Raw genomic sequence first — 13305 nt, 5'->3', positions numbered from 1 at the left:
GTTCACATATTATTCTCTTACTCAATTGGTCAACATAATCCGAAGGCCTGCCAAATTTCACAACATTTTAAGAATCTCTCAAACCCTGCCACGTGGATGAATCTACAATGCTCTAGTTTGGGGAAAAAAACGAAAACCTAGTCCCATGTCCACCAAAAAAATGTCTGTTTTGTTGCTAGTACAAATTTCAATGCATAATTGATCAAGTATGAAAGATAGTGTAAAGTTGGTCAAATGAGAGAGAAAAAAGAATATTGGTAGAAAATGAACTAATTTTAGAGGGCAAATAAAAATGAAAAAAAAAAGAAGAGTATAACACGCTAGTATTTTTCATTATTAATGTGCCTATAATAGCATTGACTAATAATGAGGCAAAAAGAGTAAGTTATAGGTGACTGATAAAGAATCTTGATGCGCATGCTTGGAATCCCCATTGTCATAAACTACCAAGAACTAGTACTACTACATCTGTCCCTAAAAATTTGTCTCATTTTTCTATTTCCGTCCGTCTTCTAAAATTTGTCTCATTTCACTTCTACCATTTTTTCCGTCCGTCTTCTAAAATTTGTCTCATTTCACTTCTACCATTTTTTATAGTAGGATCCATATTCCACTAAGTCATTTCTCCTCATATTTTATTATAAAACTAATATATAAAAATAGGACTCACATTCCACTACCTTTTTCAACTCACTTTCCATTACATTTTTTAAAACCCGTGTTGGGTCAAAATAGAAAAAAATTTGGAAGACGGAGGTAGTATAATATTAGGAAGATGTGATTGGACAAGATGAAAAGGTTCTTGGGTTGTTGGAGCAGTTCAACTCCAACCATATAACAAACTGTCTGCTTTCCTATAGGCATAAACCAATTCAAGTATCATTAACACAATGATGAAATACTAAAATGTAGTGGACAACAATATCGGGACTATTGTAGAAATGAATATATATTACAAGTACAAATATGACTTTTTGGAAACAAGAATTCCAACAAATAAAATGTTTTTGCCAAATCCCTGTACTATTAACAATCACAGATGTAACAAAAATAAAAGTACAAAAATGAATTATTTGACCAAAACTGAGACAGGAATTACCTCTATGGCAATCCACAAATAGCACAAATGTTCACAAAACCCCACAAATAAATAAAAGAGCACCGGATTCCACCTGTTTTTGGATGCAACACCGGTGATCTTGTAATATACAGTCCACAGACTCTCCTCCATTTCGTGTTGAAATGGAGGGCTCGACCAAAACTTGTGCAAAAGAATGCGGAACGTCTCTCTCATCAGAAAGAATGGACGAACAAAGGCTTGACCGGCACAAACCACAACCAACAACTCAATATGAAATCAACGATTGCTACACGCATCATCAGTCACGAGCACTACGTTGAGAGAATTGTCTGCAATGCCAGCTGCTGTTGAGGCTGCAAGGACGACCATGTAGAGGCCAGGGTTGCTGGAGGCAGTGTCTGTTGTAGCTGCCTCAACAAATTTACCATTCGACTGGCAGTTTGCTCCGAGGCAAGATCCTTGCCAGTACAGAGAACCTGCAACGAAACAATTATAGAACGACCTCACCTCACTGAAGAAACGAAATGAGATAATAAAAGATCCAAAAATTGGGATACAGAGATAAGAATAGATTCAGGGCTTCTCAAACCAAAAATCAGAATCCCAACTACATTGTTACAGAACTATCAAAATGACTACACAAGAATGTTTTATAGGGTTTACATGAATAATGGTCCTGAAATTGCTTAACATAACTAACCTCAGCAAAAACAGAAACAATTTTCGGGAGATGCTGATTGTTGGGCCCCAAAAGTTCCAAATCAGACCTAAAAGGGGAAATTGTGGTCAATGACAGAATATAGGAAAAAGTAGAAATGAGAACTCAGATATAAGTACAGGAGATGATGATCAAAACCAGAAACAAAAAAATTGCAAATTTTATTTTAAGAGGAACGAGGATCAACTTCAGGTCCCCTCACCTCTCAACCATTGAGCAAAGCTGGTCGTGAACAGCTTTTGCCTCAATAACATCACCCTTTATAGGTAAACAATTCAACCAGGCGGGAACCACCTATTAATGCAACTTTACACAGTTAGAACTAATCGAATGCAAAGAGCAAGGAAGTACCAAGATAGAGGGGGATGGAGATAGAGAGATATAGAGAGAGATACCTGAGCTGAATCAATGCTATCACGATGATACTGACATATCTTTCCAAGAGCTGAAACAGCATTATCATATGCCATCACATTGTCCGGCTGCAAAGCATTTGGGTGCCTAATAACTACATTGAGCCTCGAAAGAGCCTCTGAACAAGATTCCAAAGAAAGGTCAGGTTAAAGATATAAAGCTGAAATTTGCTTTCTATGAGCCACATTCAGACAGCTTTACCTCCAACAAGTGGTTTAAACACAGAACTTCCAAACTCAGCACACACTCCGAGTCCATATACAGCAGCCTGGAAATAAAATTAGTCAATTAGGATATGATAGATTAACATAATTAAGATTATGTGAGAACACAAAGAAAGTCCAGAGCTTCTGCGAACCTGTCGGACATCTGTGTTTTCATCATTGCATGCCTCCAAGAGGAATGGCAGATATGTATCATAATACCTAGTTCAAATAATGACAGGAAGTACGTAAGTATTTTCACACTGAGACCAAACTCAAATATTTCATGGTATGTTTACATACTTCAGAGCTAAGTCACGGCATTGCTCAGCTACATCATCAAAGATGCAAATGGCAATCCTTCTCTCTTCAGCCGATTTGTCCTTTCCCTGCAAGAAAAATTTAGGGCTGAGACATAGATTCAAGTTTCAAGTTGTTAAACTCTGTTCTAATTCACTGATCTTGCTCACCAACAAGTTCCAGACAGGTATGAAAATATCATATTAAAAACATGAATGGAAATTACTTACCCACATAGGCATCAGGTATGATGACAATTCATCAAAGAATGGCAAGAAGGAGCCCTTGAATGTTTTAATTAAAGTTCCCAATATTTCACCAACCTGAAACAAAAATGATTAGAAGCAAAAGGTTAGGAAGGTCTCATGTTTCCAAACAGACAATATTATTGAAAAATGGTTGTATCCCGAACAGCCAAGTGTAATAGACTAACTTGGTCAAATACTTCTTCTTCTTGCTCATTTTCCTCTTTAAGAAGTTCTCCCTCCTCATCATCAAAATCTTCAGCTTTGGCTCTCTCAGCTCTCTCCTTTTTTCTACTTGAGCTAGCTATGATCACCTGTTTTATCTCTTCCACAATGCTTCTAACCTGGCTCTCGTCTAAAAGAGATCCTGAAATCTGAGAGAAATGATGAGTTAAATTTAAGTACAAATAGTAAATAAATGATGTTCAGACTAATTGTGTAACTCATTTAAAAAAAACTCATACAACTCTACTGAACAGCACAATTAACTGACTACTCTAGCAAATTGAATTTAAGGTAGGTAGATAGTTGTTACAGCCTCTTACAAATCATGCATAAAAGTGTGATAATGAAAACATTTCTCAAAACAGAAATCTTCAAAGAATCAACAGAACACGATACACCAGAAATGTAAGGACTGAAAAATTAGGTCAGCGTGGACTTCCATTTTTCACACTTTTCACCTGGCACAGATTTCAACTTACATGGTGAAATAACTGACCTAATATCTTAGCTAGAATATTAGAGGATACGGACTTAAGTGACCAACCTGCACACATTCGTTCAGCGCATCCAACATGTTTGCACAGATCTCTATATCAGGTTCCTGCGTTACATAAGAATTGATATTTAGTGCCCAGATACTATAATCATCAATAACAGAATACAAATCTCAAGCTTGTATGATTAACTAAAACAAACACCTTGTGTAAGGCTTCCACTAAAGCAGGAACAATGAAGTCTAAGAGCTGCTTAACATAAGTCTCATTACGACCCTGAGCAATTCCTTTATCGACAGCCAGTTTTGCAGACCGCAACAGCTCCGGCATTGCTAGAAATTTGGAATTGTTGTTCTATATTAGCAACTTAATACTCTGTATATGGAAACATACAAAGTAAAATCTGCATTACCTGAGACAGCAGCCTTCCTGACTTCTTCATGGAAATAAAATTTCAAAAGAGGAACCAATGTTGGGGCAACCTGCAAGCACAACATGCCATAACGTTTTCAAATTGTGGTCCACAATCAACGGAATCAAGCAGACCATTCCATTTTTACCCACCTGATCGATCCATGGGTAAAAACCTTCCTTTAACTCATCAGCATAGCAGCACAACATATTGCAAGCGGTGGCCTTCTCCTCTAGGACACTAGTCTTAATCCCAATTCTTTTATCCCCAAGGGTTATGGTCTCCATGCTGCAATATATAGAAATTTGTTCATACCGGAAGTAATTAGAGACACGCACTATTGGAAAAAATTTGAGCACACGGAATTGATAGTCAAAAGAAAACAGTACTACTACACAAAAAAAATAGTGGGTCTCTTCCAGATGCACAAAAGAAGTTACAGTATCTTCTACCTTGCAAATATTTCAGATACAAGACATAAAAGAACCTTCAACATTGCACGGGATATTCTCAGAGGGATGTTGATAGAAGTTAATGGGCAACTTAATAGATAAAGAATGAATGGTGGCACCGTGGCAAATAAGGCCAATTTTCATTAAAACATGAAAAAAGACTTTTTAAAGATAAATCTACATGATATAAGACAGTGTTCACCTTTCATCGTCTGATTCATCAATTTCATTGTCTGAATCAGCAGATGTAATGATAACATCAGGCTTTAGCTGAGCAGACTGAAGCAGAGGAGGCATGACCACACTCATATAAGGAAGGAAATCCTGGCCCAAGCACTTGCAAAGTCTGGCCCATGCCTACAACAGAAAAAACAGTAATTCTTATAATGTTACTGCCCTAATTTTTCAAGTCATCTGAAATCTGCAGCTCTCAAGGACAAATGGCTTACTTGTAGCATGTAACTGGTAGTAGGATCATCGGTCTCCATTTGTGATCCTTGCAGTGACATAAGCACTCCCATTACCTAGCAAAAATGAATGAAACTACTATTATATTGAATCATGGATTCATGATTGAGCCTTGGGCAGATGCTGATATTGCAGATATAAACACACCATTCTGCATAGAATGCGCAAGTGAGTAAAGCAACAAGTCAATCAATACAAAGCACTAAACAAACACAAATAATCATTCATCATAAATACAACAATCAGGACCCAGATCTTTTTAAACCTACCTGCTTAGCATCCTCCTTGAATTTCTCCTTCCCAACAGCCATCCCCACCAAGCTGATGCACTCCATAGCTTTTGCACGAAGCATGCGGTTAGACTTATCTGTGGCATTCTCTAAGATAACTTTCAAGTAAGGCATAACTGCATCATAATATTTCTGGAAGTGTTCCTGCAATCATAATTCCAATAGCATGACTGATAAACCAGCCAAAAATAAAGAAACTAACAGCGCGAGCTATAACGAGAATGGTGTACCTGAGATGAATCAGCTACCGAAGCTAAAGCAGTTAAGGCACCCTCCTGAACCATTTGCTTGGAATTCTATAATTTACAAAACATATATCAGTGTCCATAGCAACAGCTAGTATTGCATAGCCATGCCTATAATATATTCCCACATATTTTTTCTAATACGCAACTTCACCTGAAGAAGTAGAAGAAGTTTGTGCACTATCCCATCTAAGTAAGGTGTCAAAATTTCTGGAGTGCAGTTTTCACTGAAGTTAAGAACCGCTGAAGCTGCATGTGCCTGCAGAAAATGGACAGAACTGTTTAAAAAGCACATAATTCAGTTTTAGGAACTTAACATAAATGACATTAGCAATACACAAAAGTTAATGACTAGTAAAAGGAAGAGGTTTGGGAAACAGGGGGAGTTCAACCTCCTGTCCTCCTGTTCAATAAGCCTGATCACAAGTTGGAAATTGCTCCCACATAAATCATATTTTGATAAGTAATGCAGAAGATAAGCCTGATCACAAACCTGTACTCTAGGGTTTTGGAAATCATCCATAGCTGCAGCTAGAGCTGGCAGCACATGCTGATGGAACTGAATTTGCAAATCCGGACCCAAGTCTGTTGATAGCTGACCGATTGCATTAATTGCTGCCCATCTCACACGTGGATGAGGATGTTGAAAGGAATTCAAGACCATGCTCACCACATGTTCCAAATCCTTAACCATCACCTGCAATATGCAAATGAATTGTACTCTCACGTTGGTGCATAAGAGATACATATGCGCTGATAACAAAGCTAGTACAAGAATCCAATGCTACTGATATATCAATGCACTTACGTGAGCATGAGACGAGATGTCAAAAACCACCAAAGGGACATCTAAAACAAAACTCTTAACAAAACAACTAAAAAAAGGCTATAAATGGTGTATTGTATATGAGCATGAGACAATGTCTATAATAGCCCCGTTATTACTTGACCACAAAAACTCTTATAATGAAAATTCACAATGTCTCTAATCCAGCAAAGTTAATACTTTTATCTTTTATTGTTATATAGTACCTTGGAGCAACCCTCTGCAATCTGTGCAAGTGCAGTGAGTGCTGCGTGATGCTTCTGCCACTCAGGAGAAGAAAAGCACGTTTGAAACTGCGCGGATGCCACAGGGACAATTGTATTCCCACCAAGCGCTATAGAGAGCCTATCTAAGCATTCCTGCCCAACACTATAATTACTTGTCTCCCCTGCATCCTCGTCCTTGACTTCTGCACTGTGCCACGCAGGATCATCCTCCACATCCAAAAGCATATTCATCAAATTGGCAAAAAGCCTGCTAATGAACTGCGGCAATTTGCGCATCATCCCAGGTGCTCTTTCCCTTGCTTCCGCTAATGTAATCACAAATTCAATTGCTAAATGACGCGTGCCTTCCTCCAAACTCTCAGCTTCGGCAATCTGCAACATAGCACCAACAACATCCATAATCTGCCTCCTCAAAAACCTCGGTTCCGTCCCAGCCAACTCAATCAACAGCTCCAACGCCTCCTGCGCAGTAGCCTCCTGCCCCGAGTTCAGCGACTCCGTCAATGTCCTCATCATAGCTGGCAACAAATCCTGAAACCTATCGCGATCGCTCGAGCTCGTCAAGCACTGAATAAAATTGATGACAGCACTCAACGCAGCAATCTTCACATCTGAATCGGAGGAATTATTCAACACGTTGAGGAAAACAGTGTGCAAATCAGTGATATACGGAATCAACGTTTCCCCGATGAATTGCGCCAGTTGTGAGAACATCAGGAATGCGGATTCCTGCAGCTTCGGAGCACTAGACGTCACGCACTGAAACATAAACGGCAGGATTTCCGGCCACTGATTCTCCGGCACGAGCGAAGAAGCAAGTTCCGAGACGGTATCGCACAGTTTCTTAATAATCGATTTTGACTCCTCGCTCTGGAGTGAGGACAACAGGAGGTTTTTAACAGCGGAGCGAGTGGACTCGGTGAGGTTCGGCCAGATATACGAGTCATCGCGGGTCAATTGCTTCCGCAGGAGAATCGCGGCCATGGCGCGCGCCTCCTGGTGCACGGACGATGAGATAAGGTGGCCGAGTTTGAGCACGAGCGAGTTCGGATCGTTCTGTTTAATCAAATTGAAGACTGACTCGGCCTGGGATCGCTGGTCGTTGGAGGAAGACATCAGATGAGAAATCAGGGTTTCGAACGGGGCCGGGTCCGCCCCCAATATAGCTGCCAATTGCGCCTGCTGAATCTGAGTCGACTCGGCGTCCATCTTCCCGAGTCGCCGCGATAATTCTCTAGGGTTTTTGGTGTGTTGTTTTTCTGTGTGGGGTGGCGCTGGCGCTCTTCTATCGCCTCTCTCTCTTCCTCTTTCCTTCTCCCTCTCTCTCTTTATATATACACTGTGTATGTAATTGATTCTATCCAGTGACGGTGCCACGCATACAAACACTCGTTCGCGGAATGCGTGCGTGGGTAGTTTGGTAAATTCTAGGATCGGAATCCTGCGAGGCCGAATGTACAATCGTGAGCAGCGAAGGGTACGATGTGTGGAAGCGGGAAAATCTGGGACGAAAATAAAGCAGCGGCGAATGATGATTCAGGTGGGCCTAATTAGGGTAAAGCAGGATGTGAAATGGATTTGTTGGCAATAATTTTAATATACGGCAAAATTAATAAATTATGAATTTTGTTGGCAATAATTTTAATATACGGCAAAATTAATAAATTATGAATTCAACAACTACATGAAATAAGACTTTACCACTTTATAAACTTTAATAGTGTGAATACAGGTCTCCAATTAAAGTTGTAATCGATTTCATGGTCTAAAATCTTCCTTCCATACGATATTAAGATTTAAGAGTCTCATTATTATTTGGCATGAGTTTTAATAAATATTCATAAAGAAAAGTGTATGAAAAAAATAGTGGAATACGAAATTCATTTTAGTTTGAAAATGAACTACGTAAATGGTACATGATCTTTCACTTTCGCATATAAATGTTACCTAATATTTATTTTATATCGTTTTTGGTATCTCATGACAAAAATAACTCTGGGTACCAAACATGTGATTTTTTTGTTATGAAGGATATTTTTGAAAATTTCAATTAAGTAAGAGTATCAAAGATGTGATTTTTTTTTCTTTCTTTCTTTTTTCTTCATTTTCTTCTTTCTTTTTTCTCATTAGTTTATGTTTCCTCTTTTTTCTTTTCTCTTCTTTCTTTTTAGTGTTTTATACATACTTCTAATTGTATTCATAATATAAATCAAGAAAAAAACACCTAATTAAATTAATTAAATATTTTTTATTAAATTATTTTATACTCATTTTAGAGTTGAAACACCTAACTAAAAATATTCAACTCTTTATATCATTACGAATACAATTCACAATTTTAAATTTTTATTAAGAGTATATTGATTAGCTATTAATTTAATATAAATAATAATAATAATTGTTATTATTATATAATATTATATATGATTAATAATTTAAGTAATTATATTATAATTATTTATTAATTACTACTAGTTTATATTATTATTATTATTATTATTATATTATAATTTAAGTAATTATTATAATATTATTATTATAATTTAAATATAATTATAACTATAATTATATTAACTATATTTGAATGATATTAAAAATAAATTAATTATTAATTTATAATAATAAAATTATAATATTAATATTGATTATTAATAATAGTACAAAGAGTGAGTAGAATGAAAGAAGATATAATAATATCAATTTTGGTACTAGTTTTATTTATGCCCAAAATACCCACCATGACACAAATGAAAATGCATTTGTTTAGAGGGCATTTTGGGGTGAAAATCTTATCAGGTACTAAAAATGTGATTAATATGTACCAAAAATGATATAAAATAAAGATCAGGTACTCCCTCCGTCCCGGAGTATTAGACTCACTTCTTTTGGGCACAAGATTTAAGGAATTGATATTTAAATAGTTAAAGTGGAGAGAGTAAAGTATGAGAGAGGGAAAAAGTAGGGGAGAGAAGAGAGAAAAAAGTAGGTGGAGAATAAAATAAGATAGATGCTTTTTGCTAAAAAAGGAAATGAGTCTAATATGTTGGGACATCCCAAAAAGGAAAGTTGGTCTAATACCTTGGGACGGAGGGAGTACCATTTATGTGCGAAAGTGAAAGATCAGGTACCATTTATGTAGTTCACTCTTAGTATTATATAAACTATAAGTGAAATAGATTAGTAAAAATAAACATAGACTTCTAGTTGTGAATGGACTAAAATGATAAAGCGAAACTATTAATGGTGGACGAAGAGAGTACTTTAAAATTGATTTATCATGTAATCCAAATTTAGTGTATACTGTAGTACTTACTTAACCGCTATGCTAATTAATGCAACTCCCATCTGCAGTATATAACTTGCATATTAAAACAGACAAAACCTATGTATAGGTTCTTTTATGTTTAGTATCATTAGAACTTCTACGTATTTTTGTTTTAATAAATCATTATATTATTATCTTCCATTTAGTTTATCCTTATTTATCACATTTTTATACCTTCCTTGGGAAGGCCTTCAAATATATCAATATTTGGAATAAGTTTGACCAGTAGGAGTGAAATGTTTTTTTAATTTTTCAATTATGTATTTTAAATTTTTTAGGATTTTAATTACTCCATTATAACTTTCAAATTTTTAGAATTGTAAATTTTAATTAAGTAGTTTCAATGAAATGTTTTTTAAATGGCTGTCTTTTTAAATTGAAATAGTGTGACTCATGAATAATTAAGAGAAGAGATGGTTAAGAGATAGAGAGTTGTTTTTTTTCGCCATTTTAGTCCGTCCACGAAATATTGTCCATTTTGTTTTTTGTTTTTTTTCCCATTTTCGGTAAGTGGATCTCATTTTCACTAACTCATTACATTCACATTCTATTATAAAACCAATATATAAAAATGAGACTCACATTTCACTAGCTTTTTTCTCATTTTTCTTTACAAAGTCTAACAATTTTTTTAAATCCGCACCAAATGGAGTATAACAATAACACATTTGGCGGACGAAGGGATTATAACAATAACAATATAACAACAGTAACCAGTAAGCAGAAAGCAAACCATTGTCTTCTTCAAGTTGAATTGAGGTATCCCTTTTTCTACAATACGAGATACGCTCAGTTAGTGCTCACGGATTGGTGTAATAACCCAAAAGATGAAACAACTTGCCTCCTATTGAGTAGAAGCACCTCAAACTCATAGGTATTGACAAACTTGATTTAGAAGCGAGAATCGAGCAATGTGATGCTCCTAAAATGCAAACTAAAATGATAGCAAGCTAACAGAGAAAATAGAGAAATGCTTTGAGTTGTGGTATAACCCGTCTATTTATAGGCTATGAGAGACCACATGAAAGGTCTTGGCATTAAGGGTATCCACAATAGTGGCCCTCTTGGGCATGCCCAAGCCACCATTTCTTGGGCATGCCCAACAAACTTGGCCCTACCCATGAAAACTTGGCCACCACAATGGTGGCCCTCCGGGCTACCATTTTTTTTTTATATTTGAATAATTAAAATTATTTTCATACATTTTTGTTATATTTTAATATTACTAGAATAAAAATTATATGCCTATAATAGTTAAAAAAAATGCATACTTTAAAAAAAATGCATACTTTAAATGTGTTCAAAATTGAAACCAAATTTTCGTCGTATTATAGATAGGGTAAAATTATACAACGAATTTTTTTTAAATACAATTAAAAAAATGACGCACACCGCCCGCCTACTCGGTGTCGTCATCGCCATCCATCACATCATCTTCACCGCCGCCACAGCGCCACTGCCTCCACCCCCGCCACTGCCACTTGCACCGCCCCCACTGCCGCTGGCACCGCCTGTCTGCGACCCTTCGCCCCACCCCAACTTCAACCTCAGTCAAATAATGAGGTCGTAGAAGAATCTCTTGGTCTCCGGATCAGTTGACTTCTCGTACAAGGCCAAATTCTCCGAAAGTTGCTTCATCATCTGGACCTCTAGGGTATGAGTCAAAGCCGCCCTCGGTGTTGAGGGCACTGCTGTAGAGGTCGCAGCGGAGAATTGAGAGCCAGTTCTAGATTTTCGGATTGCGGCACGCTGGCCTTGCGGACGTGGGCGCCGAGAGAGTATGGAGGGGAGCTCCTCCTCCAAAGCATCATCGTTCAGGTCGAAGGCGCGTGAGTCACTATTACTGCTGTAGTTTCCGGCGACGCCCAGTCTAGTCCGTTTTGGCCCAGAGACAGGATCTTTGTCGATCAGGGTCCTGAATTTCAGGCAGTCTCTCAAAACGAGGTATCCGTCCCAGTAGGTAAACTTCGGCATACGACAACGCTCGTACGTCAGCTTCGGTGCGGCCGCTCTCAGCAAGGCGGAGTTGGGTCTCGTATATGCCACCGAACCTCTTCAACGCTTTAGTAATCCTTCCGAACTTCTTCCGGATCTGGCTAGTTGTACGCTCGACGCTCCCATCTGGTTTGAATTCGTTGTACACGTCGAGAACGCGATTTCAAAAGCAAACGTCGGTCTGATCCGTACCGATTATAGAATCGGTCGTGACCGCTAATCAGGCTCTCGCTACAACAAGGGATTCTTCATTGCTGTAGTATGTCGACCGCCGGCCTCCACCGCCATCGCCACCGCCGCCGCCACCGCGTCCGCCTCCACTGCCTCGCCTACCACTTCGGCCGCCACCTCCTCCGGTCCCCTGCTCTCCTTGGCGACCGGCGCCTCGACCACCGCCGCCGCTTCACCCCCCATCATTGCCGCCATTTCGCCCACCTCCGCCGCCGTTTCGCCCCCCAACGCCTTGACTTCGCACGTGACCGCCTTGAGTACCGGACACCGGGGTCTCTGGTGGTGTTCCCATCAACTGTTCCAACGTGAATCTATCAGATTCAGATAGAGGGGATTGGGTGTATTGGAATTGAGAGGATTAGAATTGCTGAGAAGAGTTGTTGATCGCGTCCATATTGGGCCGGTAGTCACCGAACCCCGATTGGGGACGACCCACGTTCCTCTGCGGCTGAGAGGAGGACTAGCCCCAGAGTTGGGGTGTCTGTAGCCTCGGCGGCGGCGATTGTGGACTCCACAGGTGGGTTGAAGGGGGGGTCGGACTCGATCTCCACGGTTGGGAAGACGAAAAATTGCCAAATCCCGATTCTCCATAGCCGGGAGAATCATCTCCACCTTGCATTTTGTAGACTTTGAAAATGGTAGAGATTGAAATTAGGGTTTAGAATTGAGAAAGATAAAAAAAAGGGAGGAATATAGTATTTATAAAAACAATTTTCGAAATAAAAAAAAAAAAAACAAAAACAAAGACAAAATCTGACCAAGGGCCGCGGCTCTCGGCCCTTGCAGTGGCGGGCCGAGCAGCGTGCCCAAGAGCCTCGGCCTGGCCGAGTGCTCAGCCATCGCTCGTCCACTCCCCCAGGCCCCGTCCTCCTCTCGGCTCAGTAGTGGGGGGCCGCGCCCTGCCCAAGCCCGGGCCAAGGGCCGCGGCCCTCCCACTGTGGACGCTCTAAGAGTGACCACAATGGTGGCCCTCTTGGGCATGCCCAAGCCACCATTTGTTGGGCATGCCCAACAAACTTGGCCCTGCCCAACAAACTTGGCCACATTTGTTACATTTTAATTTTAGCTATAATAAATATTATTTGCATATAATAATTAAAACACATAGTAAATATTATAACAAAATTTTCGCTGTAATATTATAAAAAGGAAAA

General features: G+C 38.9%; 1 protein-coding gene across 1 annotated transcript; it reads right to left on the bottom strand.

Annotated features, from left to right (window-relative positions):
• Window positions 1–912: 912 nt before the first annotated feature.
• LOC125221828 (uncharacterized) lies at window positions 913–8033 on the bottom strand. The gene is made up of 20 exons (XM_048124106.2): window positions 6580–8033; window positions 6041–6244; window positions 5702–5806; window positions 5533–5598; window positions 5282–5446; window positions 4994–5068; window positions 4747–4901; window positions 4245–4380; window positions 4093–4162; window positions 3885–4012; window positions 3731–3787; window positions 3150–3335; window positions 2947–3039; window positions 2720–2805; window positions 2572–2638; window positions 2415–2481; window positions 2195–2331; window positions 2002–2093; window positions 1782–1848; window positions 913–1557 (listed from the first exon to the last, which is right to left on the bottom strand). The coding sequence occupies exons 1-20, from the start codon at window positions 7807–7809 to the stop codon at window positions 1393–1395; spliced, it is 3351 nt and encodes a 1116-aa protein (XP_047980063.1). The 5' UTR covers window positions 7810–8033; the 3' UTR covers window positions 913–1392.
• Window positions 8034–13305: the final 5272 nt, after the last annotated feature.

The sequence above is a fragment of the Salvia hispanica genome, chromosome 1, assembly GCF_029641045.1.
Source record: "Salvia hispanica isolate PSC_SH4W2 chromosome 1, Shi_PSC_v1, whole genome shotgun sequence".
Lineage (NCBI taxonomy): Eukaryota > Viridiplantae > Streptophyta > Magnoliopsida > Lamiales > Lamiaceae > Salvia > Salvia hispanica.
The sequence above is the reverse complement of the archived record's forward strand: the minus strand, read 5'-3'. Positions and strand labels throughout refer to the sequence as shown.

Excerpts from the sequence above, each read along its gene's own strand:
- LOC125221828 (XM_048124106.2), bottom strand. The coding sequence starts at position 7,809 with ATGGACGCCGAGTCGACTCAGATTCAGCAGGCGCAATTGGCAGCTATA. Across the intron at positions 5,447-5,532 it reads CGGTAGCTGATTCATCTCAG|GAACACTTCCAGAAATATTA; the intron begins GTACACCATTCT and ends TTATGATTGCAG. Across the intron at positions 2,639-2,719 it reads TGCCGTGACTTAGCTCTGAA|GTATTATGATACATATCTGC; the intron begins GTATGTAAACAT and ends TATTTGAACTAG.